The sequence below is a fragment of the Branchiostoma belcheri genome, unplaced genomic scaffold (genome assembly GCF_001625305.1).
Source record: "Branchiostoma belcheri isolate BF01 breed outbred unplaced genomic scaffold, Haploidv18h27 scaffold74, whole genome shotgun sequence".
Lineage (NCBI taxonomy): Eukaryota > Metazoa > Chordata > Leptocardii > Amphioxiformes > Branchiostomatidae > Branchiostoma > Branchiostoma belcheri.
Genome location: NW_017804398.1, coordinates 299,306 through 327,242, shown reverse-complemented (window position 1 = coordinate 327,242; position 27,937 = coordinate 299,306). Strand labels below are relative to the sequence as shown.

General features: G+C 40.5%; 2 protein-coding genes across 6 annotated transcripts; one reads left to right on the top strand and one right to left on the bottom strand.

The window, feature by feature from the left end:
* The first annotated feature begins 207 nt into the window (after positions 1 to 207).
* LOC109485295 (ATP-dependent RNA helicase SUPV3L1, mitochondrial-like) lies at positions 208 to 8,640 on the top strand. The gene is made up of 14 exons (XM_019788809.1): positions 208 to 625; positions 1,841 to 1,918; positions 2,234 to 2,341; positions 2,494 to 2,608; positions 3,010 to 3,178; positions 3,422 to 3,533; positions 4,065 to 4,234; positions 4,668 to 4,814; positions 5,205 to 5,332; positions 5,468 to 5,687; positions 5,971 to 6,051; positions 6,312 to 6,488; positions 6,833 to 6,981; positions 7,302 to 8,640. The coding sequence occupies exons 1-14, from the start codon at positions 388 to 390 to the stop codon at positions 7,798 to 7,800; spliced, it is 2,391 nt and encodes a 796-aa protein (XP_019644368.1). The 5' UTR covers positions 208 to 387; the 3' UTR covers positions 7,801 to 8,640.
* LOC109485296 (casein kinase I) lies at positions 8,209 to 27,586 on the bottom strand. Of its 5 annotated transcripts, none has more exons than XM_019788810.1 (9): positions 27,306 to 27,586; positions 27,071 to 27,177; positions 17,411 to 17,537; positions 16,822 to 16,953; positions 14,810 to 14,949; positions 14,234 to 14,321; positions 10,571 to 10,645; positions 9,750 to 9,996; positions 8,209 to 9,230 (listed from the first exon to the last, which is right to left on the bottom strand). In XM_019788810.1, exons 1-9 carry the CDS (start codon positions 27,429 to 27,431, stop codon positions 9,223 to 9,225), a joined length of 1,050 nt encoding a protein of 349 aa, XP_019644369.1. In that variant the 5' UTR covers positions 27,432 to 27,586; the 3' UTR covers positions 8,209 to 9,222. The 5 variants fall into 5 exon arrangements, with proteins under 5 accessions (XP_019644369.1, XP_019644370.1, XP_019644371.1 ...); XM_019788811.1 differs by having other exon boundaries at positions 9,756 to 9,996; XM_019788812.1 differs by having other exon boundaries at positions 14,243 to 14,321.
* Positions 27,587 to 27,937: the final 351 nt, after the last annotated feature.

Genomic DNA, 27,937 nt, shown 5'->3' with positions numbered 1-27,937 from the left:
GACTGCCTAGCGGAAGAAGACCTCTAGTGCCGCCTACTGATGCTTTCTAGAACTGCAAATTGCAGTACTTTTAAGATACAACTTAAGACTTTTAAGTTACAACAGATGCTGCACAACAGATGTTGTTCGTAAAAGTTTCTTTCTTCAGCACCGAGGACAGGTCGCTTTAATACTTGGTGTGGGACAACTGACCTGACACCCCCATATCAAAGTGGTGTAGCCTGTTTCCCACCATGCATCATTCCAGCATGGTGGACCCACGTCCAGTCGGAGAAAATATCATATGTTGACAACTTTTCACCATAATAACTTGAGAAACTGGTCTTCTACACACATCTCATGGATGCATGACTTGTTGCAGTGCCGTCTCCATAGTTTTAGAACAGCATGAGTTTTGTTCGGGTGAGTAGGGCCGCCATACGTGTGGGTGGTGCGTACATGAGAAGACCCCAGTTTCGACCGACAGCTGTCGGGTCACAGACATGGACACAGGGCTTCTCACGGGCAAAGTCAAGCACGTCTGACTACGATACAACACTGTTCATCCCGGTACCGATCAAGAACGTCAATCACGCGGACGACATCAATGTGGGGTTTGAGCTGACGGGAGAGCCACTGGAGAAAAGTAAGTGTGTGTGGTGGGGGGGGGGTGGTATTTTAAACCTCCTTGAGTATAAATACAACTTGATGCTTGATGTCCTTGATGCTTCAAATAAAAGTAGGAATGTAACAGCCCTGATCAGTCAGCTAGTGATTTATGGTTCCCGTGACGTAGTGACTTATGACGTAGTGCTTAGTAGCCACATTTAGATCTCCAGCTTCTTAGTTCATTTACATACTCATTAGATTAGCCAATGACTGGTGAGAGCAGTCAGCGTCAGTATTAGATATTAGCTAGCCCGCTTCTCCTTGAATTCAGTTCGAGACCGGGACCTCAGGTTAGACACACGCACTTGTAGTTCATATCCTTTGTAGATTTCCACTCCTGTAACTCTAAGACTAGACCATTGTAACTAGACCATTGACTCTGTATTGACTTTGTATACACAGCAGATAGATCATAATACAACAGCCCGTACAATCTGAATCGACCAGTCTCCGTGTGCTTTACTTGGTTAACTAGCAGATCATATAGACGCGTAACTTGGCGTGAGAAAAGTTAGCCCAAGACCCGAAACTCTACACTGAGGATCCCTAAATTCTACACTGGTTCCCACACCGGGAATCGAACCCGGGCCTTGGCGGTGAGAGCGCCAAATCCTAACCACTAGTAACAGTGCTAACTGACCATGCTAAATGGTCGTGCGACCTTTTAGTGTAGTGGTTAGCGTTGGTGACCGCCAAGCGGACAACTCGGGTTCGATTCCCGGGTGTGACATGCTCGCCCCTTTCGGTTTTTACAGTGGCGCCCGATGTGGGCCCTGTGAGTACTGGCACTGAGGATAAGTGTGGCAGCTCCAGGGATGTCGGACTCGGAAGATTCGAGGACGAATCTTGAAAGAAAAGGGGGAGTAGTGTAACAGTGCTAACTGACCATGCTAAATGGTCGTGCGACCTTTTAGTGTAGTGGTTAGCGTTGGTGACCGCCAAGCGGACAACTCGGGTTCGATTCCCGGTTGTGACCTGCTCGCCCCTTTCGGTTTTTACAGGAACACTTGACAATTACAAATAGCACAAGAGAAACGAGTGGAAGAAGAGTCAAAGCCTTTGCTATATTAGATGATACCCCATGGAATAAATTATGGAGGTCATACAATATGATTTTCCATAAACAGTACTACTAGTATCGGCACTATCACAAAGCTATAGTTACAGAGTATTTCTGAATCTTCTCTTTCAGGTGAAGTGTTAAAAGCACTGAACAGGTTTTACAAGAGGAAAGAAATCCAGACTCTGGGAGCAGAAAATGGGCTGGACAGTGAGTACAGTATCTAACTTACTTAGATTCAAAAAGTTTATTTTTCACCAACAGTTGGAGTACAGTAAGTACAAAACAACAGGTTTGATACACATGTGTACCATGATCACTGTGTTTGATACCTACAGTTTCAAGCATTATCAGTAACATGTTAAACATCCAGGCAATGAGATACACAAGGAAATTGTTACTCAAGCAACTGGATAGGTTTTCAAAATCTATCCATTTGCTTGAGAAACAATTTCCTTGTATGCTATAAGTGAACTATTCAGGGAACTCAGTGCCTGCATACTCCTTGTGTGTTATGCCTTGCAGATCACTTGTTTCACCAAGGATTCTTGAGCTTCAGAAAGTGGATTGTTGAGTCGGACGTCCTTCCTCCTGAGGTTCACATCACACTGTCTGATATTCTACGAGGATCAGGTAACTGTATACATTGTATATGAAATACTTCATCATCATCAAATCATTCAAACTATTTTCCCATTGGTACAAACTCGTGTATTTAATGCTGTCACTACTGTATTTTCTATAACAGTTATTTGTAAACATCCCTACTTTCTCTCTTTGTCCAGGCCATGTGGACGACATCTTCCCCTACTTCATGCAGCACTGTAAGCAGATCTTCCCCATGCTGGACTGTATGGAGGATCTCCGTAAGATCAGTGACTCCAGGGACCCAGCCAGCTGGTCAGTCATGTAACATGCTATGTTACTGTTTTTCAGTCAAACTGTTGTAAATGGCATTTAACAGAAAGCATCTAACTCTATGCTAGAAATCTTGGTTTATATCAAAGTTTAACACTGTGCTAATCAGATTGAAAGAACAATCCCTCACTGGTCATGCATCCGTGTATTTTTGTGGTCAAAATACTTATAGGTACCCTATTGCAAGGACGATTTGTACCTTTGGTTAATGCTTGATGTCAGATTCAGGTACATGTACCTTGAGGCCTGTGCCATACACAGGAACAATGCATGGCCCTTCCCACTTTGATTGACTTGAAATAGCACCTCTTTCTTACTTTTCCTTTGTTTTGAGTCTCACACATGTAAGCCTAAACCATACAGTACCACACTGTCTCATGCAGGTACCCAGAGGCCCGTGCCATCCACAGAACCATCGTGTTCCATGCTGGTCCCACCAACAGTGGGAAGACATACCACGCCTTGGAGCGGTTCTCACAGGCCAAGTCTGGGATCTACTGTGGACCACTCAAACTGCTGGCCAGTGAGGTTCACCAAAAAACAAACGAGAGGGTAGGGGCTGTCAAAATTTGGTTCTACATGTGTTTCATGATCTATAATGTGCTATATAATATTTAATCTTACATCTTTAATAAAGATATTCTGAACTTTTTAGATGCTAATAAGGGAACCATAGCATATGATTTAAAGCATGGTAAGTAAACTGCTAATTGTTATTCATCTTAATATCAACTGTTGCTCAGTTCTAACGTTGCAATATCTGTTGCCTGTTCTGTTCTGTTCTGTTCTGTTCAGGGGGTCCCCTGTGACCTGGTGACAGGAGAAGAGAGAGTGCATGCCCGGGAAGACGGACAGCCATCCAGTCACGTGTCCTGTACTGTGGAGATGACTAACATCCATCAGCCATGTAAGGAGAAACTTTAGTCTTTGGTCTTCAAAGAATTTCCAACAGGTTACACAGAACAAGTGTGTAAGCATAGGGATAAATGTACAAGAGTTTCTTTACTTACCTGAACTTCAAAATGGCATCTACAAAAGTAAATACACATACAGTTAGTAGTACTCCCAACAAGCTGTTTATTATTGTAAAGAAGTATTGTTTTAGGTGGCTGAGCTATGGGTTTGTGTGTCTCTTCAGACAGACTAAGTTGACAGCACGTGGGTGAGGGAACATTAATAGGCAGAATTACAGAAGATCAAATGTCTCTGAAGCTGGCCAGGAGCCAGTTAGCCTGGGTACTATCCTGATTAGTGTACGTCCACTTCCACAGTCGCTCCCACCAACGTTGGCGAGGAGCCAGTAGGGACTTTCCAATACTAGCCTAGGTGCCATCCGATTTGTAACCGCAACCCCGAAAAGATTTCTGTTACAAATCGGATGGCACCCAGGCTATCCAATACTTCCCAGAAGTCTGAAATCTCTGATGTCTTGTTCCAGATGAGGTGGCAGTGGTGGACGAGATCCAGATGATAAAGGACCCCCAGCGAGGCTGGGCGTGGACCCGCGCCCTGCTCGGTCTGTGTGCGGAGGAGATCCACCTTTGTGGGGAGCCGGCTGCTATTGATCTGGTCACTGAGATGATGCTGTCTACTGGGGAGGAGGTGGAGGTATGGTACTACTGTCATACCTGGTTTCTATAACGGACTGAGACAGTGCTGGTTGCTGATACTATAGTGGTTGCTTCAGACAGTGTTGGTTGGTACATGTATATGGTGATATAGCTATACAAGTACATGTGATGCTAAGTTACAATCATTGAATGACAGAGTGCACACAGAATAACATAAATTAAAAGAGCATATTTTATTCATTTGCTCAATATACATTGTACACCTTACATCCCGGGAAACATATCTACAAGAGCATCTTTATGGCTGGTATAAATACTCTTCAGTATAACACACCAGTTTCTATATTTGTATAACTGTTTGTCTTCCCCTGCCATAGTAAATAGGTCTAATTGCTTATCTCACAGGATGTCTGTGTTTTGTGTAGTAATGTGTCTGTGATAACTTCGTTAACATCCTTCCTGTCTCTCAGGTGAGAAGGTACAAAAGGTTGACAGGGTTGACCTACCTGAAGGAGCCGCTGGGTTCCTTAAACAACCTGAGACCTGGTGATGCCATCGTCTGCTTCAGCAAGGCTGACATCTTCCAACTCAGTAGGCAGATAGAAGCCATGGAAAAGGTACAGAACTTTCTTTGAGCCTTCTTTTGAATGGAAACCTTACTATGTCATATCTTTTATTTTGTATTTTAAAGATTTAAAGGTTCCGTGTGGAGAGTGGGCAATGTATAGGGAGTTAGCAAGGAAATGGTTACTGGTATTAGTATGATCTGTATTTTGTTCTTTTGGCTCAGAAATTCAGAATTCTTTTTAGAGAAAACCAGAACATATCATTTTTATGCCATATTTTAGGAAACTATGCAAAATGGGGAATGTATAGGGAGTTAGCAGGAAGATACAACTTAATAAACAATGATATATTTTGTCGTCTTTGCAATGCTTTTGAAGATAAAAAATTGTAACTCATGTCTTCCTGATTGTCTGACCATCTCCATCTTGCTATGGTACCAGGAGTGTGCAGTGATTTATGGCAGCCTCCCACCAGGCACAAAACTAGCTCAGGCCAAAAAGTTCAATGACCCTGAGGACCCCTGCAAAATCCTGGTTGCCACGGACGCTATTGGCATGGGCATCAACTTGTGAGTTCTGGATGAGTTGTCTTTTCCCTGCAACCTTTCCTTCTTTGAGAACTTTCTTACAGTCCTTTTTTTTTTTATTTGTAGTGGCATGTTGCTGCTGAGTGGCATGGGATGATATAAAACCTCTTTTTAAAGGAGTATCAAGCGAGTCATCTTCAACTCTCTGATCAAACCCACGCTTAACGAGAAAGGGGAGAAAGAAATGGACAACCTCAGCACGTCTCAGGCGCTGCAGATTGCCGGGCGGGCCGGCAGGTTTGGGACACACTTCCAGGACGGGGAGGTCACCACCATGCACAAGGAGGACCTCCAGACTCTTCATGACATCATCAAACAGCCAGTAGAACCTATTGAGGTAAACAATACTGGCAAACTACTCTAGATCTGTGGAATTTTCAAGGGATTAGTACTGACTGACCATAAGATTGTACTGGGTGTAGTACTTAGTGATTTGGGTTTTTTACCAGTGTATGAACTATGAACAATGTACATATGTATGGGGAGTGAGTAGGGAGATACATGTAGTTGACGTTGTAATTGACAGTATCTGTATTTTGTCTCATTTTCGAGATGAAAAGCTGCACCTTATGTGTTCCTGATCATCCGAATATCCCCATATTGCTATTGTTCTCTCATAGGCTGCCGGACTCCATCCAACTGCAGAGCAGGTGGAGATGTTTGCCTACCAACTGCCTGATGCCAGCATGTCCAACCTAATTGTGAGTACAGCCTGCCCATTATTTATCAGAACAGATGTACCTGTTTTCTAGTCTCATTTCACTGTAATATGGAAAGAGTGTTGTCTGAATTAGACATTGTTCACTGTGTTTGTGTCTAGTCAAAGGTGAACACCTGAACCCTGAACTAGGTTGTAAGTTGCAAGGTGGAACATATTTCAACATGTTGTACATTGTTGTACATTGTGAAGAGACTTAGCTATCCAAAGACAAACTGATTCATCTTTGTTTTGTATCCCTAGGACATTTTCATCAACCTGGCACAGGTGGACTCTCGCTACTTTGTGTGCAACATTGAAGACTTCAAGTTCCTGGCAGACATGATCCAGCACATTCCTCTGAACCTGCGGGCCCGCTACGTCTTCTGCTGCGCTCCCATCAACAAGAAACAGCCTTTCCTCTGTACATCCTTCCTCAAGGTACACAACGTTACACAATATTATAGAATATTAACGTGCAGTACAGCTTATAGCAATGTCAGCACATCCCTTTTCCTTTATCACCTTTTACCCTAAAGGTAGGTACAGATTTTACATATGGCTGGAGTAAACAGAAAATATCAAATGACTTTCCCAAGGACACAACATTTAGCCAGGAATTCAAGGATATCAAACCTGTGACCTTACCTATTACATGTATATGGCTATAGTTAACTACATGTATTAACAAAACCAAAACTGAGGCAAGAAAAAGAGATTCTACATGTCCCAGTGAACATTAGTGATTACTTATTGAACTCATCATGCTGTTTGTTTGTCTCCAGTTTGCCCGTCAGTTCAGCCGTGGGGAGCCCATCACGTTTGATTGGGTGTGCCGTCTGATTGGTTGGCCTGTTGCCATGCCCAGGACCATTCGAGAGCTCATGTACCTGGAGTCCATACATGATGTCCTGGATGTTTACCTCTGGCTCAGGTAACAGCGAATGATTTAAGACAGTACATTTTCTCCCACCGGGCTTAGTACAGATCACATGTTTACGATCACACAGATACCTAATATACACTACCAGGTAGTGCATTTGACTTCCTCTTGCTTCTTGGTAATTGTATAAATGTAAGAGCAGTTAAACTTGGTTTATCAAAAGGAATATATAATATTGTATCAAATTTCTCTTTACTATTTAAGCATCTGAAGGAAATTTTTATATGTCTGTGCTGTAACAATTGTACCTTCTTGTACATGCTCCTTCTCCCTTGTTCTTGTTCTAACAGTTAACACCTTCTCTCTCCTAGTTACCGTTTCATGGACATGTTTCCGGACGGGGGACTTATCCGGATGATTCAGCGTGAACTGGACCTCCTCATACAGGAATCCGTGTACAAAATCACCAGACTCATCAGGCAGAGTGAGTCACAAACGTCCAGTGGCACGTCCGTTAGCGAAGACGAGATTCCCCGGAGGAGGCCAAAGGGACACATGTCGGGGCTCCCCAAGTTTGATGAAATGGTGGAGGAAGTCAAGGTTTCACCTGCCAAACACGGAGCAACAAGTATCCCAAAATCAAGACAGGGCAAGGAGTATGATTCAGAGACTGAAGAAGTGGGAAGTAAACACCGCTTGAGTGATAAACTTGTACAGGAGGGTGTCATTACACAAAGTATGCTCGACAAGCTGCGAAAAGAGTGGGAAAGACAGGCCGGGGCTCCGGTCAAGGGGCATTATGCAGATAGCGACGGCAACATGAATAACAAAACAAGGAAAAAAAGAGGCGGTCGGAAGAACAAACATTAAAACATCCCAGCTGACTTAGCCTACTTAGCATTGTATATGGCAAACTAAAAGCCTTTTTTTCAGGTTTTCCTAGTTTGAAGCTTTTATCACTGGTACCTTTTTCTGATATTATTAAATTGAAATTAATAAAGCTGTACTTTTCAACCTTTTTTTAGCGGAGTGCAATAATGTATTTGTATACATGAACATGGGCCCCAAGCTCATTTTATGATGATTTTGGTCCTACAAATGCACAAGGGAGGCACATAAAAACATGACTGGTTTCTTGTCAAGAAAAAAAGCTTTGGTCTATTTTTTTATTCCACACAAATGCTAGTGAGAAATGGACTTAGATAACAAATTGAAAACATTATGGACACAACAAGAGAACAAGACAAATTGAAAATTTTATACATTTTAATTTATGTATCACTGCAAGATTCACAAATGAAAAAAGGGAAGATCTACATGGAGAATGAAGGCATGGGAGAAAAGGGAACCACAGTTCTTGTTCTTAAGTTACTCCTAAGTGTACGAACTTTACCACTACTTTACCATATTACCATGTAGTACAAAAGGACAGTCTATTCCCTTTCCCAAGAAAGGTTCTCTACCTTACAACTTTGCCTGCATGATTTCCAACTGAAAGCATCCTTGTGCTAGATAGAAACTTTCCCGTGGAGAGAACTAGTCGTGAGGACTTGCTATTGTTCAGTGCATGTATAAGAGCAGTGAATGAAATGGCTTTCTCTGCTTGTCATTACTGAAGAGCTGTCTCAAAAATACATCTACAAGGATTGGGTTTAAATTCACAACTAGGTGCTATTGTACAGCCACACTGTACAACATGGGACTAACAACAGACAACATACACAATCACATACAGCAATTCATGAGGCAACAAAATGTCCTTAATTATCATATATGCAAAGTTGATAACCCATCCAGGCGGTGATCTGGGACAGCTGTGGCTGGGACGGACAGCTGTGAACTTGTGGGACCATTTTCACTTATTTGTTTATTAAAGTATTCCCAACACCTTCCTCCTTGGGGTTTAAAACATATACATACTTTGTTGACAGTAGTATCAGAAAAATAACAAGGCTTATACATATTTACAGTTGTCTACTTATTAAGCACCTCTGTCCGTCAAAGCCAATGTGGCATATCACCGCCTGGGCTCACATTTAGTTTCGCATGTCAGTAAGTAGGTTTCCCTTTATACAAGTTGAAGAGTTTATAACAACAGTGTTTAAGTATTCTTGTGTAGCCACGGAGTCCTCTCATGTTTCCTTCACGTTTGTTTTCATGGAACACTGCAATAATGTCTCTACTACTCCTTCACACATGGGGAACCAAGTCTACATCTCCCCCTAGTCGAAACAACCATCTTCACATCAGGAATCATGTGCTTTCCTCCTCACTCCTCCACTGAATTTCACCTCAGCGTCCTGTAGGGAAAGGGAGAAAGTGTCTTTAAAGATACATGTTACAAAGATATACATAAGATATACTTATTAGTGATACACCACATCTAGAGCAGATATATGAGCACGTCGGCAGAACGCACTGCACCTGTGTGAAACCCGTAATGTATTGTACATAGCACTTTGGGAGAATGTCTCATATAAGGTCATACTAGCGTATATAAGGTTAACATCCCGTCTGTAGTTTCCAAATGTTATGTAGGAGAAGATATCCAAAAATCCACCGAAAATCGTGAAAATACAGGGTTCTTCGCAGGCACAGTACGTTCTGCCGACGTGCTAGATATATGCACAATCAACAAAAGAGTTAATGTTCACATCCTCTTAACTATGAATAAATAGAAAATGTTTAAATTGTAGACATAGATTAAGTGTAGCATAATTTTTTTTTATCATGCCATGGATACCCAAGTTACTTAATGCATTTAGCCCCTGATGGGCATCAATAAGCACCAAACTTCACGGCCTTATATTATAATTTACCTTTACTTTTGGTCTTGCTCTCAGTGTGTTTGGTGGGTGTGGGTGCGATGGGGGCCTGCCCTGCACTCCCAGCCTGTGCAGCCGCCTTCTGCTTCAGCATGGTCCAGTCAAACGTGTAGTCGTACTGGTGGTTCAGGGTGCGGAACAGGATCCGGAACAGCTGGCGCAGGTACATGTAGTCTGGCGCCTCCTCAAACCGCAGCCCTCGGCAGTAGTTCAGGTACATCGCAAACTCCGCTGGGAAGCCCTACAGGACAGGTAGAGTTAGAACAATCATCAAACATTCCTTATGTAAGTGATGTACAATTGCCATGCCAGTTTTTACTTCACATGGATAATTTAGAGTGTCTCATCAGTTATGTCTGAGTTCCAGACTTTAAACAGTTTAAAGTCAAGAAATGCTGAGATTATATGAAACACCTGATGCCATAATGACTTTAGGTTACCATCATGATTCAATTTTAAACTTGTTAAACACAAGCAAATGGCCAAACTTTGTTTTCCTACATGTCCACTGCTGACCACAGATGGTGAACACAGAACTGGATATTGACCTTTTGTTGGACAGTTGCCGTGTTAGACAACTGACCCAGAAGCAATGTTAGTATTCTTGTAACTATTGACAGCAAGCAGAGCTCCCACCTCCCCCTCCAAGTGGTGAGAATGGACTCTACCCACCTTACAAAGAGCTTCAAGTGGTGTGGTCATTTTCTTCACATGGAAAGCCATGGACAGACAAGGTTGTGATTCAGACATGATCCAACACTTGAGGTTTCACAGGACGTTACAAAACATCACTTGAAGCGTAATCTAAGACCTACCTTACATAGGACCTCGACTGGCGTAGACATTTTCTTCTCACTAATTTTCTCATACTTCTGCTTTTTGGTCGCGGCCTGTGTAGAAATGAAAGAGATAGGAATATGTTATTGAGATTAGAATATTCCCCCCTAACACTATAGTTCCTTTACACTGGATGTACAGTTACTTAAGAACGTGACTATCTTACAATATGGAAACATAGATGCTGCTTATGCACACAGACATTTTTACATGCTGCACCTTCAACTATGATCATCCATGTATCTATCATGAGTTAAACGTATAAATAGGTTAGAAGAATGGGCTCTAGTAAACTTGACTTGTTAACACTGTACAAATGGGAAAATCTTGCACCAAAAGTATGCACTACTATATACCTAACCCAGCTACTACTTTGGTTTACATCTTTCAGCCATTTGGTTGTCATTGTGTATTAACCCTATCTAGACCGGGCTTTTTTGAGCAAGATTTGACCGGGGGGGGGCTCTTTCGGCCCCCCCCTCAGAACTCGCGAACGGTATGTCGTATGGCTACCAAATTTTCAGAGGATGGTGTACTAGTTAAAATTTATCATATCTACAATTTTGATGTCATTATGACGTAATATGACGTCATTATGACGTCATTAATGGGATTTTATTGGCCAAAACCGTCTAGATAGGCTATTCAGTGAAAACTAAATGGTATTCAACATAACTTTACCAAAAGTGTTTATGACAAAATATCAGAGTGTACTAAGTCTTATGTTGCCCATAGCAACACCGGTGACGTCATAAAATGACGTCATACATATTTAAGATATCCGCCATCTTGGATCATCAATGTTGAATTTTCAAAAATAGTTTTTTTTCGTGATAAAGCCTAAAATACATTGTAAACATACCAAAGACCTTCATTTAAACCTTTTTTGGAAAAAAGAAATGGAAGTATTGATGAAATTTTAAGGAAAATAACTTGTATATACCTGTTCTAATGATATGGTCCGCCATCTTGGATTTTGGCCAATGACGTCATCAAATTAGCATAAATTATGCATATTTAACGATAAAATTTACATAAATTCATATGGGATGTTATTAATATTAGAAACCATGAGTAACTTGACATAAAACCCATATAATTCTATTCTTGAAACAAAAATTACTAAATTTAGCAAAAAATGCCTGTCAGAAACCCGTTGCCATGGCAACACAAAAAATTATTATCTTATTCCAATGATAGAAAATTGTTGCCAACAATATTTTAGGAAAAGTCACCAAGTTTGGTCATTCTAGCCCTAGCCATTCAGACGCTATGTGACATCAAAGTTGGCGCGGGCACTTTTAGCCCCCCCCCGGTCTAGATAGGGTTAAATCAAAACACGTGCCTACAGAGGTCTTGCACATGGCACAATAACTTAGAAAAACAAAACAGAACCAAACACAAAGATACTTCAGACACTTCAAAACAAAAGTTGTCATCATAAGACCCATGTTGTTATACCATACTGGGAATTATATTTTTTGCAAGAGTCCAAAATATGGGAAAAAGGCACTGGAGGTTGGTTTGTTTTGGCCATGTCACTAGGGGGAAGAACATATTAACTTCCTCTACATACCTTGGGTGCCCTCTAAGTTACTCACAGTACCCTAAGGACATTAAGGATTTAAAGATTGAGTCTGCATGAATCCTGCCCATGTTTGTCTATCGGTGCAAATCGTTTGCAACTTGAACCTGAGTTTAAACCTTTTCTGCATCTGAGAAAGTTAAACCTTGTACTGATAAACCAGACTATAGTGATCACCCATCCTCTATAAGATTTACTCTTTGCCATGAGAGGGTGGCTTGCATTATCATTGCCAATAAAACATGTGGTTCCCACCCATGCATATTGATTTTAGGCTAGAAGCACTTTACACACACATTTTACAAGCAACATGTTAAACAATATTAAAGAATGGGCAAAAATTCAGCAGACTCAATCTTTAAGCACTGTATGTGTAAAGATGAAGGCATCACATCAGACAAGTGGCATACACAACTCATTCTGGGAAATTCAACCAACATTGGAGAAATAACTGGGGGGGGGGTACAGTTACACCAAGGAACAAGAGAGGGACAACTGATCACACAGAATGGGCAACAGGAAATAATGGATGCACACTGCTTCAGGGAAGGAAAACAGAAGAATAACAACAGTTGTCTCCTTATCACACAGGGCCCCTGGCCATAGGTCAACTGACTGATGACTGACTGCTGGGGAAATGCCAGAAACAAAAGCTTCCATTTCTTTGTAGATATGCATGTACAGGCATGCATTTAACTCAATTTTCTTGTAACATTTGTTAATGAAGCAGAGTAATAGTTTATTTCACTGCTACTTTACAATCATGGCACCATTACACATAATTTTCCTTTGGAGCCTTTTGTAACAGTAGTTTATGTACAGCAAAAGTGGCTGAAAAAGCCCTAGTATGGATGATGTTATTTAAACATGTTTACTTTCAAGCTTGCCTTGTGAATATTTTGGATTGTGCCACTCCGTACTTTACTTTGTGATTCTTAATAAAAAGGTGCCACATGAGACCATACTTCCCACACAGAAAACTCTGAAGTTTGCAATGGAATTTCAGATACTTGTGAAACAATATCATCTTTGTAACCTTTGAAAGTCCATCCTGGACTAGAGGTAAGCACTACAGTAGTTATTAACCCTTTAATTCAAAACCATTGTACATTTGCTAAACTACGTAAATGGAAGAATGTGATACTGCTAAAGGGAGGGCATAGAAAGTGTTGAGAGTGTAAAAACTGGGAGTGACGGAATACTATATGGTGTAATACAGGGAGAAAACTGTTTTCTACAGCGCTTAATGTAATCTCTGTGCACAGGCAACATGCACACACCCATCTATTCCTATGGTCAAACGACTAAGTGCTACGGTTATGCAAAGGTTGGTACAGCCTTCAGGACACATGCTCCTTGTTAAGACCCCTTCACATTAGATGGTGATTGCCGAGCAACCGTACAGTGGCCAAAATTGGATTTTCAAGACCCTTGATTTCATAATTAGAATATGATGTATCATGCTTAAATATGATTTTAAGGACAACAAATGACACGAAATATGCTTTGTACATAAAATTAGTTGAGCGATATTTGGTCACTTAGTGGTTGCTTAGCAGTAACAGTCTCTAGTAAAAAGGGGGTGTAAAAAAGCTTGTTATACAGTGTTCGATAGCTTTCATTTAAACAGTATACCAAACATTGTGATTTAGATGGTCACCTTCTTATTCAACCATTGGCAAACTTACTTTGCATTCTCACCACATCTCACCTCACATTTCAGTGGCAAATTTGACAATTTACAATGTTCACCATGCAGACATTTTGTAACACTGTACATGTATAAATCAAAGGCCACTCAATAATTGATTATTGTCCAGAATGCCCTTTTCTTCTGAAATTCAAATTTGAACACCGTTGTGGCCATATGCCCCATAGGCAAGAAATGTCAGCTATATCCTGCAAAGGTTGAACCTCGGGGAAAATATGGCCCCAGCTTGTAAATCGATATCTAACACACACTGGGGGACAGAGGCACACAGGGTTGAATTTGGAGCAGACCATCCGACCAGCCGTACCAACCAGAGGGGAGAAGACAGCTAGTACAAGTACGCACAGCGCCTACCTTCAGGCCCTGCCATGGGAGGCTCGACCTGTTGAAGTACATAAGCACATAGCCCAGGGACTCCATGTCGTCACGGCGACTGGGAAAAACAAAAACAAACATCACTGTCTTGCTGTCCATTGTTCAAGTTCATTTCTGAGCACAACAGAAGTTTCTCATAAGCCTGGATGCCAGATTTCCAGAGCCCACACAGGCCAGCTGCTTGGCTCAAGGACCAACATGACCCCAAGAAAATTTTACCACAGCCCACGAGGAAAATGTTTCCTCTCCACCTGGGAACAGTCTGGCATCCAGGTTAGAGTCTCATCTGCCTCCTTCATTTTACTTAAATTTTTTTAGGATGACTGCTTGGAATAGTTCACATTTCAGATTACACTTGGATTACCTTATAAAGGCATTCTTTCACAATCCCATTATAATTATAGCATGTAGGGTTTGTAACTTTAAAAATCGTGTAAATGATGAAATTCTGTCAAATGATTGGACCCCCAAAAATTCTTCTCCAATATCCAAGCTTATCTCTTTAAGACAGGGGGCACCTCTGTGTGACAGCCACCCCCCACTCACCTCTGCTCTATTCCAAGATGTGCATTGATACTGGCGTATCGAGCGGTGCCAGTCAAGTTCTTATCCTCCCGGTACGGTATGTGCTGTCGTGTTTTGCTATCTCTGTACTTCTTTGCAAGGCCAAAATCTATCAGGAAAACCTAGCAACAACAAGGCAAGTATTACAATACAAAACTTGATATTCAGTTCAAGAAATGGAAGACAAAGCAAAGAAAGAAGACAAAATAATCAAAGAAAAATTCAACAACTCAAAAATATCACAAACAGCTCAAAGTAAACCAAAAGTCAGAGAGACAGTCAGATGTTGCAAGTGTTTGTGTGTCTACACTCAGATATTTTTTAACTGTTTGATTTTTTTTTAGTGATCAGTTTGTGTGATTGTTTGCCCCGTATCTGTCTGCAGTGATTTCTCTTCACTAACTGCAGTCATCAGAGGGCATGCCAGGTGGGGCTACTTTTGGGAAGCCACAGTGCCAACACAAACATGTCTACGTTTGGCTAGGTATCTGAACTCCCCACAATTCTGTATTCTTGTATGCTGGCAAGAGTGCTTTGTTATACATATTTCACAATACACCCCACCCCATAATGGTGTGTTAAAGGTGTTAGAATGCCACGTCTAATACTTTCAATATACTTTTAGCAGAAGTTTGATGATAAATTGAAGAAAATTGGAAAAAGCCATGAAAATGTGAGACTTAGCAGATGTTGAAGACAAGTTCTCTGGAGATAAGTTATAGAGCAGACACTGGCAGAGCTCTCAAAACAAACTAGTAGCCTATAGACATAGTTAATTTGTTACACAAATTTGTCAGGAAAAATGTTGAATGATATGTTAATATTAGACAGCAAATCATGTGTCACTGGACAGAAACCATCACTGCAGCCACAACCACAGATGGCACTACCATGTACACAGTCTTGGTCACACTCCCCAAAAACAAAAGGCTGGATTTGGCTTACATTTATATACCAAGTTAGCTGACAAAAGCCTGATCAGACATCACCAGATATCCCAATGAATCCATAGCACCATGCATTTCAATATTAATCTGGCATCAATATATCTACATCTAATGTAGCAGTGAATCAACAGCTCGCAAACCTACAATTTACAAATACCATCCTACTAGTACTTAAAGAAGGCCAAATGTTTATGATAGACACACTTTGAATTCATGTATTTTTTTAATGACTATGTCTCTCAAATAGCACAGTCAGTGGCTTCCCCCAACAACACAGCTGAAAAACATGGGCTGAAAGTAAAAAAAATGTGAGTGGACCCATTCAGGAGAATTGGCTGTGGCCCTCCTCTCAAGCAAAGCTGAAGTTTGCAAAAGCAAGGGAGAAAACCTCTTCCATTATACAAGTGATGGGAGTGCACACCCAGCGATGGAAACTGTAGAGTATCAGTGGGAAGTCCAGTAGGAAGAAATGTGGAGGTGTGTCAAGGTTTGGTGGGACTGAGGAGAGGAGAGGGAAGATCTTCCAAAACAGAACAGCACACTCTTCTCTACACACCCAAAATGTTCCTATTCTCCAAAGGAGAAGCTATCTGGTCAACTGTGTGGATATGTTCTTGCTGTCCCTTACTGTAAACTTAATTTGATGTTGTTTTTCCTGAGTAAACAAGGTTTGACCATTTTGATGAAACGATAATTTGGTAAAACAGATTACTTTGTGACTGTTCCATTTTTTTTTGTTACAAATACCAAGTGTTTCTTTTTCAAGGAAAGGATGTTACCTCTCTTAGAAATGAGTCTTGCCAAAGTAAATGTGTGTATGTTTTAATGCTACAAATTTCCTGGCTTTTCTATCCATGAATCCAATAATAAGTGTTTCTCTGGACACAGTCCTGTGGCCAACCATAGACAATTTTTTTGTTTCAACCAACAAGACAAAGAACAATTTTATCATAGTTTCTACCAAGAAGTTTGACAGTGATGGTTTGGAGGAATGCCAACAACTTGAGCCTTGCTAGCTGTTGGAGGGCCACAACTGTGTAAAATTACCTTTTGAGCATTTTGGGCATGTCTTTGCCTCACCTTGTTACAGTGGCGCCCGATGCCCATGAGGAAGTTGTCTGGTTTGATGTCTCTGTGGATGAAGTTCTTGTTGTGTACATACTCGATACGACCTATCATCTGCAGGGGTAGACAAAAGAAAGGCAACATGGTGTCAAGACTGAACAGTACCTCAAGCAATCTTCATCAGGGCTTGAAATACTGGGTACATTATGCACTGTCTGTGTCTGAGTATACTGGTGCACCTAAATATTTGTATAGGATTACAGCTGAACTCGTGTCAGAAAAAATAATACAACCTGTGTTGCATCACATGTTTAATATTATGAAGTTAGCTATAGACATCAGAATCTGAGAGGAAGTCAAATTTGTTATTTTGTTTTGCTGACATTCTACTTTCTATAATGTTGTGCATACATTTTTTTTCTCTGTACACCTAGATTTTTTATGTTTAGCTGCACCAGTTCACCTATGCCAAAAAACGAACTTGGAGCCCCATTGATGAAGTCGCACCATAACATATATATTATTCATCACATCTACTCAGAAGAAAATCATGGGAAAAGTGGCTGCCTACCTGGTCTGCTAACATGAGAACTGTCTTCATTGTGAAGCGCCGTGAGCAGAAGTTGAAGAGATCTTCCAGGCTGGGCCCCAACAGGTCCATAACCAATACATTGTAGTCCCTCTCCTGGCCATACCATCTGGAACAACACAAGAGGGGACACATGTTCTTCAGCTGACATTGTCTCAAAAGACAAATGATTTGGATTCATAATCTGCCCATTTTAAAAGTTCATGTAGGTTTTGAATAGAAAGTACTGTACATACATGATTTCCATTACGTTAACATTTGGCAGCAGTGCAGAAACACTTTCCAATTTCTTGTGGTACAAATTACTGCCTGGTTATACTGCTTTTCACATCATAACCCCCTCCCCTACACACACGCACGCACACGCACACACATACACACATGCAAAAAAGGGGAAAAGTTGGCATCTATCATGCAACTTGATAACCTGGACAGTTCCAGCTAGCTTTTTATTTTTTCCACCAAAAACTGAAAGTGAAAGGTCAGAATATTTGTCTATAATCAGCAGCACAATTTTGTGTCATGACAGATGCTGGTTAGGCTCCTCCCTCTTCACCCTCTATCCCCAAGTACCACATAATGTCCTCTATCCCTTTTAAGAACTACTTACTCAGCACTGAAAGGGTAGGTACATTAACTTGTCTTCATCAAATCTGTAAGTTTAAGGATGACATTTTTGCTATTCAGACCAACATATGTATCTCATGTTAACTGTATTTCTTATCCAAATGTAACGGTTATGCTAAGATACCAAACTACCACCAAACCCGAAATATTACACAAATATGGGAAATGAAACTGTGCATTTTCTGTCTTTTTTGGGGTCTTTTTGTTCTTTCTTTTGGCAGACAGACATGTCACTGCCAGTATATGTAAATATAAAATCACTGGTTACATTTCGATCAAGCTGTTCACATTCCATTCTGTGTTTAACCTTTATATCTGTGCCAACAATAGCACAAAGGTATGCATCACAGGACACCAAACCCACTCAGATATTATATTCATGTACATTATTTATGAATGGGAGGGGCACAAAAGCAGCTATGTGTCATGTTAAGTTCTCTGACAAAAGCAATTAACACATTTTATGAGATTCTATATTCAAAGCCTTTTAGTTCACATAAATACATCAATTACAAGAAAGCTCTCCAGTCCAAAATACTCTTAGTTATCAAATTCTATTCATGAGTGTTCCTTGAAATAGCAGAGCTGTAATATTTCTCCATACACCCATTTTGCTGACGAGTGTTTTTCATAACGGTTGGGTAGCTATGATGCAAGAGCACCCTTGATGCTTTGTCCACCCTTCATCAATTACAATACAATGACGCACCTTTGCCAAGTCCCCAGGGCACTAGATAAAAGCCATCTGTGTTGTCTTTCTGCATTACTGACACATCCAGCTGGTTACACCTGTCCTACACCAAACCTACATTGTACAAGGCCTGATCACAATCTACATTGTTGTATATATTCAGGATGTGCAGAGTCCCCATTATACATGCAGGTGAACACTTTCACCAATTATCTGCCTGAATAGTCCACTGTATAGGGATATGGGAATGTCCCACCCTCCACTTCGATCATTCCCATACTAGCTTTTAGGATAATTTACCATCAGNAATACAAATGGAAGTCCATTTCCTGCAACTTCAGGTTTTGAACTGACCAGAAAAAAATGTTAACATACAGGAAAAATTGGGCATAGGTTCCACGCTCTGACCCCTAACCGGGGGCCAACGGTGCCTTCAAGTTCGACAATTGAAACAGAATATGACATTAAGTCATACATTTTCCACTTGGAACTTGAGGCAAGCAATTATGGGAAAATGTAGAGAAGCTGGGACAAAACCTTATCCTAATGCTAATCCTTATGTTATCACCAACTTGTAAACAAGTCCCTTATAATTATCAAAGTACCATCAAGAGTACCATCAAAACAAAATTTCACTTCTCTAACATTAAATAATCGGTCTCATGTTTAGGACTAACAAAGTTACACATTCAAGAAAATACTTTTGAATTTAAAAAAAAAAGAAGAAAAAAAAAGAAATCTGAAGAAAAAAATATTAATCTGCACAACATTTTATTGGTTTCTATCCCTTTGCTTGTCTACAAGTCGATAATGTGATTGTATCAATTTTCAAACGCCCTAAAATTAGCTAAATCGGCGAATTAAGGTGATTGCGCAATGGACGTGCCCTATGACCTTCGACCTTTTGGGGGTCATGCAGGCGTCAACAGTGCCCTCTCCATGCCTTGCCCGTCCGTTTTCGTCGGCAAATTTCTGCTTTTTTAGAGGTTTTGAGACCTTAAAACTCATACCATGTGAGAAATAAACCACATACGTTATTTTTATGGTAAATATCGCTAAAATGGACCATGCATTTTTTTGTCACGTTGCCGATTTTTGGCAGAAGCCTTGCGGTGCGGCCGCCATGTGCTACGCCGATAGGTACAGGCCGTCCCCCGTCCGGGTTTGTGGGCAAAATTCAGCTTTTTTTTAACGTTTCGGGACTTAAAAACCGACAGCAGGGGAAAAATAAATCGTATACGTTATTTTCATGGGAAATACCGCTATCATGAACCAGACATTTTCTGTCGCGTCAACGAATTTCGCGGCCGCCACATGCTTCATAATGTCGCGGTACGGTAGGGAATTTTCTACGGTTTATAAGTTCGTAAACGTATCGGCTTTTATTTTTAAACTTATTATCAGGGTCGAGGGCTTTGGTTTACAAAGAAATCAGACAATTAGCTTTCTTTACACGACTTCAAAACGCTAGCGGGGCGCCCGATGTTCCACCAATGACAGCGATTCTCTCAGTAGCGTCGTGCGAAATACTCATTGTTTACTCGATTATCGCCCCATTCACAAGTTTTCAGAGACAATGCCGGCGGGAAAATAGACGCCACTAAGCCCCGAAATCAGGAAATTTTATCGAATTTTAGCGAAATTTTGTAGAAAAATCGGGATGCAACACCCTAGATTTGAAAATGAGTATGAGGGCGCTGAGCTAGGAGTATCAGGGCGCAGCGCCCTTGTTCCATCGTCTGGGGAGAACCCTGGTACATACATGATTTCCATTACGTTAACATTTGGCAGCAGTGCAGAAACACTTTCCAATTTCTTGTGGTACAAATTACTGCCTGGTTATACTGCTTTTCACATCATAACCCCCTCCCCTACACACACGCACGCACACGCACACACATACACACATGCAAAAAAGGGGAAAAGTTGGCATCTATCATGCAACTTGATAACCTGGACAGTTCCAGCTAGCTTTTTATTTTTTCCACCAAAAACTGAAAGGTCAGAATATTTGTCTATAATCAGCAGCACAATTTTGTGTCATGACAGATGCTGGTTAGGCTCCTCCCTCTTCACCCTCTATCCCCAAGTACCACATAATGTCCTCTAGCCCTTTTAAGAACTACTTACTCAGCACTGAAAGGGTAGGTACATTAACTTGTCTTCATCAAATCTGTAAGTTTAAGGATGACATTTTTGCTATTCAGACCAACATATGTATCTCATGTTAACTGTATTTCTTATCCAAATGTAACGGTTATGCTAAGATACCAAACTACCACCAAACCCAAAATATTACACAAATATGGGAAATGAAACTGTGCATTTTCTGTCTTTTTTGGGGTCTTTTTGTTCTTTCTTTTGGCAGACAGACATGTCACTGCCAGTATATGTAAATATAAAATCACTGGTTACATTTCGATCAAGCTGTTCACATTCCATTCTGTGTTTAACCTTTATATCTGTGCCAACAATAGCACAAAGGTATGCATCACAGAACACCAAACCCACTCAGATATTATTCATGTGCATTATTTATGAATGGGAGGGGCACAAAAGCAGCTATGTGTCATGTTAAGTTCTCTGACAAAAGCAATTAACACATTTTATGAGATTCTATATTCAAAGCCTTTTAGTTCACATAAATACATCAATTACAAGAAAGCTCTCCAGTCCAAAATACTCTTAGTTATCAAATTCTATTCATGAGTGTTCCTTGAAATAGCAGAGCTGTAATATTTCTCCATACACCCATTTTGCTGACGAGTGTTTTTCATAACGGTTGGGTAGCTATGACGCAAGAGCACCCTTGATGCTTTGTCCACCCTTCATCAATTACAATACAATGACGCACCTTTGCCAAGTCCCCAGGGCACTAGATAAAAGCCATCTGTGTTGTCTTTCTGCATTACTGACACATCCAGCTGGTTACACCTGTCCTACACCAAACCTACATTGTACAAGGCCTGATCACAATCTCCATTGTTGTATATATTCAGGAAGTGCAGAGTCCCCATTATACATGCAGGTGAACACTTTCACCAATTATCTGCCTGAATAGTCCACTGTATAGGGATATGGGAATGCCCCACCCTCCACTTCGATCATTCCCATACTAGCTTTTAGGATAATTTACCATCAGCAACAATGTAGACAGTCCAGAACATAATCTCCCTAGTCAACTAGTCCCCACCCAATTCCAAATGTTCTAAGGATTACATGCAATGAAATCAGAAAAATATGCTGAACAAATTTCTGCAACGCACATGACATGACATTTTCCCACGTGAATTTTCTTGCACCTGCACAAACTTCAGATGTAGTGCAAAATAGGGCAGAGGCCAAGCTTTGATCACATCTGATCCATTTCACTTGTATGGGAGTCTCCTGTACCTTTTGTACTTGGTCATCCAGTTGTGTAGCCAATTTTATAATTACACCAGAACAAAGAAAGGTGGGGAAATTTTACAGCCTTGACACACCTTTATCACAATTTGTTTAAACTTTTAACTTTATTGTTTTTAATGGTGCAATGGATGCTGCCATGTTGGAATTTTATGTAATGCGAGCACCAGCATCTTGTTTCTGTTTTTGTTTTCAGTGCTTGACGTCATATCTTGTTATGGAAAATGCTGTCTTACATCCTTGACAGCAGCTAGCTCTGTCACAGCCCGCTATAGAACACTGCAACATCAAAATCTTATGACAACCTTCGATGAATGTGACCATGCCATAACTGAGCTTTCATGACCAATATCTAACAATAGGTACAAAGTAAGTGTATTCTGTTACAGGTTCCATTTTCCACCATTTGTCTTCATGTTTGACAGCAGTGGAGCTTGCTACAGGCCAAGTGAAAGGCATATGTTACAAGCCAACTAGCCACAAATTACTTTGGGGGATAAGATGCCTTAAATACATCCTGGGCTATCTTAGCCCACTGGCCACCTCCTGAAGGTCAGCAAGCCTGAAGGACGCCAACAAGGGCACACCTCGGTGTTGGGCGTTGGATTGTCCATGGGCATCCGTTTGTTTACCTATAAACTAAACAAACAAAGCCAGCGCTTGACCCTTCCTGATAACAACAGACTGGCTGCAACCAGAGAACAGTGGTATTTACATACCATGTGTTGCAGTGGAAACATGATTTCTACAGGTATCCGTTAGAAAAAACACAGGTTTCCTTCTTGCACAATGGCTGGGTTACCTAGCCCTCCAGAATGTTTCTTCTTATACTTACAGCTACAAGAGAACAATAGGTGTACACTAGCAACAGACTTGGAATGGGGTGAAATGTTGGTTTTTTTTTGTTGTTGTTCAATCAGAGACTGCAACACAACACCTTTCAAGTGCAAACAAAACTCTGCAGGACATCTTTAAATTCTAGCCACAATTTGATAGCTTTACCTAATGTAACTGAAAAGACTAACAGTCTGTACTCCTAGACAAAGATCCAACAGTAACCAGAACTGACCCAACTCTTTGCTGTCCTACTTTCTGGTTGGATTGGTAAATGATCTTCCGTTAGCAACGGGAACTATCTTTACATGGTCTTAACTCTTAACAAATCGTTAAAAAATCATGTTTCAGATATATATAGAAGCAGATAAACCAGCCTACGTAGTGCCTGAATTATCTAAAATATGCACAACACATTACATTTGATTAATGTTCATGTAAACAATTTTACAAGTTTGTAGCAACAGTGTCAATATCATGCTCAATTCAAACATTGCTACAGACAGACAAAAAACTGTGTTCAACTTGTGGGGCCCACAATCATTCTATAAATTATAAAGCATAATTTTAGGCAGCAGCTGCTACAACAAATTAAAGTAATAGTAATACACTGGTATGATTACTGTTTAATCATTGCTTATACTAATTGAGGGTATGTTATCCATTGTGTACTAAACAAAACTCAGAATCATGAACAATTCTACATGTAATTACAATTCAAGCCACAGACATGCAGTTTTTCTACCCATTCAATTCCTCCCACATATACACATCAGTCATCTATATTCCAAACATTCTATACTGGGTGGTATGGGCTGCTGATATTGGTGATGGTTCACTAACACACATTTCCTAGAAGCACTGAAATAGAAAATGCCTTTGTGACAGCTGAGCAGCTACCCAGGACACTATTCTGTGGTTTCCTTTCCAGACAAGGACGTGTCCTACATGTGTGTTCTTCCTGTCATCTCTTTGCCTGTATGAGACTTAATGCACTGTGATACAGACAAATTACAACAGAACTTGTCATAATCATAATGTAAACTTGCAGTTGGAGATACAAACAATCATGGAGGAAAACAAGCTCTATTCATCTACTGGAACATTTTAACATCCCTTCAACCCTAATGGATATAAACTTATGGCCAACATTGTTGAATATTTTGACATTTAGACAACGTTGAGGCACATATAGTATGTTCCATCAACAGTCAGTTTCTTTCCATGGCAGACCAAGTTCCAGTATTTCTACATATGCCATATACTGTCACACAATTACACTGTTTTACAGTGAGTGTATTACTACTGTACTTTATATTTCTGACATTTGTAATGTATTATTATAAACACTATGCCTAGCAGCTATATCTGGGGATTACTTGATTTCTCATTTAGCAGTATCATTAGTATTAACTCTAGCAGCTGAGACCAACAGTCATTATTGAGTGTATCACCCATGTCCTGGCTTCACCAACTACCTTGGGACCAAGCTGGTAATTAAAGCTGCTTACTGGGACAGAGAGTGAGAAATAATCAGCAGTCCAGAGACTAACTACCCTTTGGCATGATGACCCTTCTTGTCACAGTGCTCCACCACTGAAACTTAGCAACTACACGCCTTTATGTTTGACAGAGTTATACATTATAACGGTACCATTTTAAAAATCATATCAACGGCAGCAGCAAGTTCCCTCAGGGGTCAGAGGTCTGTAGCACTAGCATCATGACAATTTGAAAATAACTACTACAGTACTAGTGCTTAAAATATGTAAAACACATAAAATTTCAGTTCATCATTTTTTCATTATAAATGTAGGGTTGCAGTCTAACCACAAATATACCTTTGGTTAACCATTGTTGTAACATGAAAGTAGACTGGTTAGTATAGATGCTATTTTGAAATACAGGAAACTTGTACAGGCCATATTCTTTTATGTACTTAATGTATAGATACTTTGCCATCAGTATATAGAACATTGAGGCAATACATGGAATTCTACATTACAAAATGTTCTTGTCTATCTACAAATGCCATTTATGTTCATTGTGTGGGTTGCCATGTTCCCTGCAAGGAAGATTGGATAAACAAAGTCTATCCTGAGGGGAAATCCTCCAGACAACATGTGCTCACCTGTGTCTGTCAGCAGCTAAAAATACCAGATACTTAAGTCAATGTATATACATACTTTACCACACAAACAATTAGGGGCATGGTTAAAAATCAATGCATCCTTCTCAATTAACAATATTGCGATAGGAGCTGCAAGGACATTTGACATAAGACTGGTTAGGAACAAACACACATACATACTCACACACACACATTCTCAAACTATACTATATACTACTCTTTGTAAGGTAGATTAGTTTTATAGTATATTTGTAATTTAGCAATCAATGACATACTTTGTATCTTGTACAATTACATGCGTGTGTGTGCGCATACACGCATGCACATACCACACAAACAGGACATGACTTCATTGTGAATTAAATGTCTAGGGACAAGTGACCTCCTTTGTCTTGCATGTCGTGATTTGTCACAGATGAGCAGTATCTAAAATTGCATCATTTGAATATTTGTGTCAGTGCTATACCCCTCTTATGGAGAGAGGATGGTCTGCACAGCAACCAAAGATGCAAATGAGCAATATGAAAATGACTGAGACAGCTGTGCATGCTTTAATCCCCATAATTTAATGTCTAATGGTGCCTTCAAGACCTCCTTGTTGCTAGGTTTATTTTTCTTTTCACAGAAGGCGAGTATACATTTGTATTTAAGCTGGTAGTTTGGCCATGTAAATGTGGAAGTGATGACAGCATATCAACTTCATGTTGATTTCAATGTTTTCAGTGAACTACAGGATATTTCAGGTCTTAATTGCCAAAACAGACAGTTTACTTATGTATATAATACAAACAAACAAACAAACAATAGGAGCCCCTGCTATTTGCTGTAGTGGGTGGGACAGGTGTCCCTAACCTGCCTGTCAGTGCCCCACATGACCAGCAGGCACATGACAACATCACGATTCTTTCAGTGGGCCTCCTGCTTGGGACAAAATTCGGTGACTTAACACAACATTCAGCTTTACATCTATTGTAATAGTCTCTATCGAATTAAAGAAACCTTGTGCATATGTCTTCTTACACTAGAGAAATACTCCCTCTACTCTACACCAGGTTTCGCCTGCAGTATGCTACATGTTTCGAGTAGAAAGTACATGATCACACAATTCATAATCCTACACTGTAGGCTACAGTTTAGCAAATTAGCACTAAGGTTTACATGGTTGCAGCAAGCAAAACAATTATAAATTTAGATAAATTTTCACCACCCAAGACTGCAACATGGACAGATTGTTCATTGATTTTTCACACTGCACCTCGATTTTTAAAAATCTCTCATATCTGCATTCATGTGGGTCACATTTGTCTTTGTCTAACCAACCAAGCAAACAAACACATAGTAACATACTGTACACACAAAATGGGTTAGAACTAGTGAAGAAACACCTCTTTCATACAATTCAACACCCTCACCTTTCTTGACCCTAGAACCTGTTCATATCTTGTCTAAAACCGATGACAAAAGACTGTTCTGTTATGAGTAATAGTTAAATATTCCAGCCCCACCCAATAATTCAGGCCATACAAAATCCTGGTTGGCAACAGACTACACACTACGTCACACTGCCCCGAGGTTTTCCGTATACCCCAGGAAATGGGACTTCAAAAATCATCCACCTGACACAATCGATAGCAGAATATATAATATTTCAATCTCTGGTGTCCCGTGGTTTATGTTTGGAGAATACCAGATAAAAATCTGGAAAAAATAGCGATAAGTTGCCTCATGAATATGTGGGGATCCCCGTCCACTTTCACAACTGTACGCCATTGCGAGCTGTAGCTAAACCCTTGCACCCGTTCAGTTCCAATCCTTCGTTTACCGTCCAAACGATAATCAATGTCAACATGCCACACAGAAAAACATTCATGAACACCCACGACATCATGTGCGTGACAAATTTCGGACGATTTTTAAAGTGATAAGTCGCAAAATATCGAACAAAGGAACTCACCTAATGTGAGGGATTCCGACTCCTCCCTGTAAGATTTTGTACAGTTTGCTCTCGTATAAGAGCTGTGGATGTCGGGCTTTCTGTGACTCTAACTTAACTGCTACCTCCTGAAACACAAAATAGAAGATTTGAAGATCTTTATGACGGGCGTAGACCGGTAGTTTGAAAGGATTTTCAGCTGATATTCCCTAGGGCCAAGTGGCAGAAAACTGAGCTGGCGAGAGGAGCGCCCCACCTCGCCATTTGTTATGTTGATTCCTAGGTAGATGTCCCCGAACGATCCACTGCCGATTTTCCGTACAAGTCTGTATTTTCCTGCTCCCACGTGGAACTCTGCTTTCGAGCCACTAGCGCTCGCCATTCTGTCCCAAAGTTCAGAGCCAAATTTGAGCGAAATTAGGCAGAAATCGTGCAGAAATCGCCGCGTCCTCTACGTGGGGTTCATCTTGGCGACGATGTCCAGCAAACAGAGACCGCGCGCTGCATGTCGGGACTAATACACCATACGTCATCCAAAGATGTGCCTGATGATTGCAGAGCAGACACATTGCATACGTTCAGACACTTTGACAGACACTTGGACAGAATGGAGTTAAAGTGTGAAAAATAGTAATTCGATGGTTACTTGTCTCAATTTGTCTATGCTGGTAACTAAACACAAGTCAGACTGCAGTATTTTACTACTCTACGGTTCCTTCAAAGTGTGTGAAAAGATAACATTTCAAAGGGAAAAGGCTTGTCTATGATATTAAATGTTAGATCTAATAACATGGATGATCCCCTTTTTTTTCAATTCAATGTGACAACTCAAGTTAGTCAACATCATTCATCACTCAGATAGCAGGAAGGCTATCAATTATTCCTGTA

Excerpts from the sequence above, each read along its gene's own strand:
- LOC109485296 (XM_019788810.1), bottom strand. The coding sequence starts at position 27,431 with ATGGCGAGCGCTAGTGGCTCGAAAGCAGAGTTCCACGTGGGAGCAGGA. Across the intron at positions 16,954-17,410 it reads TTCTCATGTTAGCAGACCAG|ATGATAGGTCGTATCGAGTA; the intron begins GTAGGCAGCCAC and ends CTACCCCTGCAG. Across the intron at positions 14,322-14,809 it reads CATCTTGGAATAGAGCAGAG|TCGCCGTGACGACATGGAGT; the intron begins GTGAGTGGGGGG and ends TGTTTTTCCCAG.
- LOC109485295 (XM_019788809.1), top strand. The coding sequence starts at position 388 with ATGAGTTTTGTTCGGGTGAGTAGGGCCGCCATACGTGTGGGTGGTGCG. Across the intron at positions 626-1,840 it reads GGGAGAGCCACTGGAGAAAA|GTGAAGTGTTAAAAGCACTG; the intron begins GTAAGTGTGTGT and ends CTTCTCTTTCAG. Across the intron at positions 4,235-4,667 it reads CTACTGGGGAGGAGGTGGAG|GTGAGAAGGTACAAAAGGTT; the intron begins GTATGGTACTAC and ends CCTGTCTCTCAG.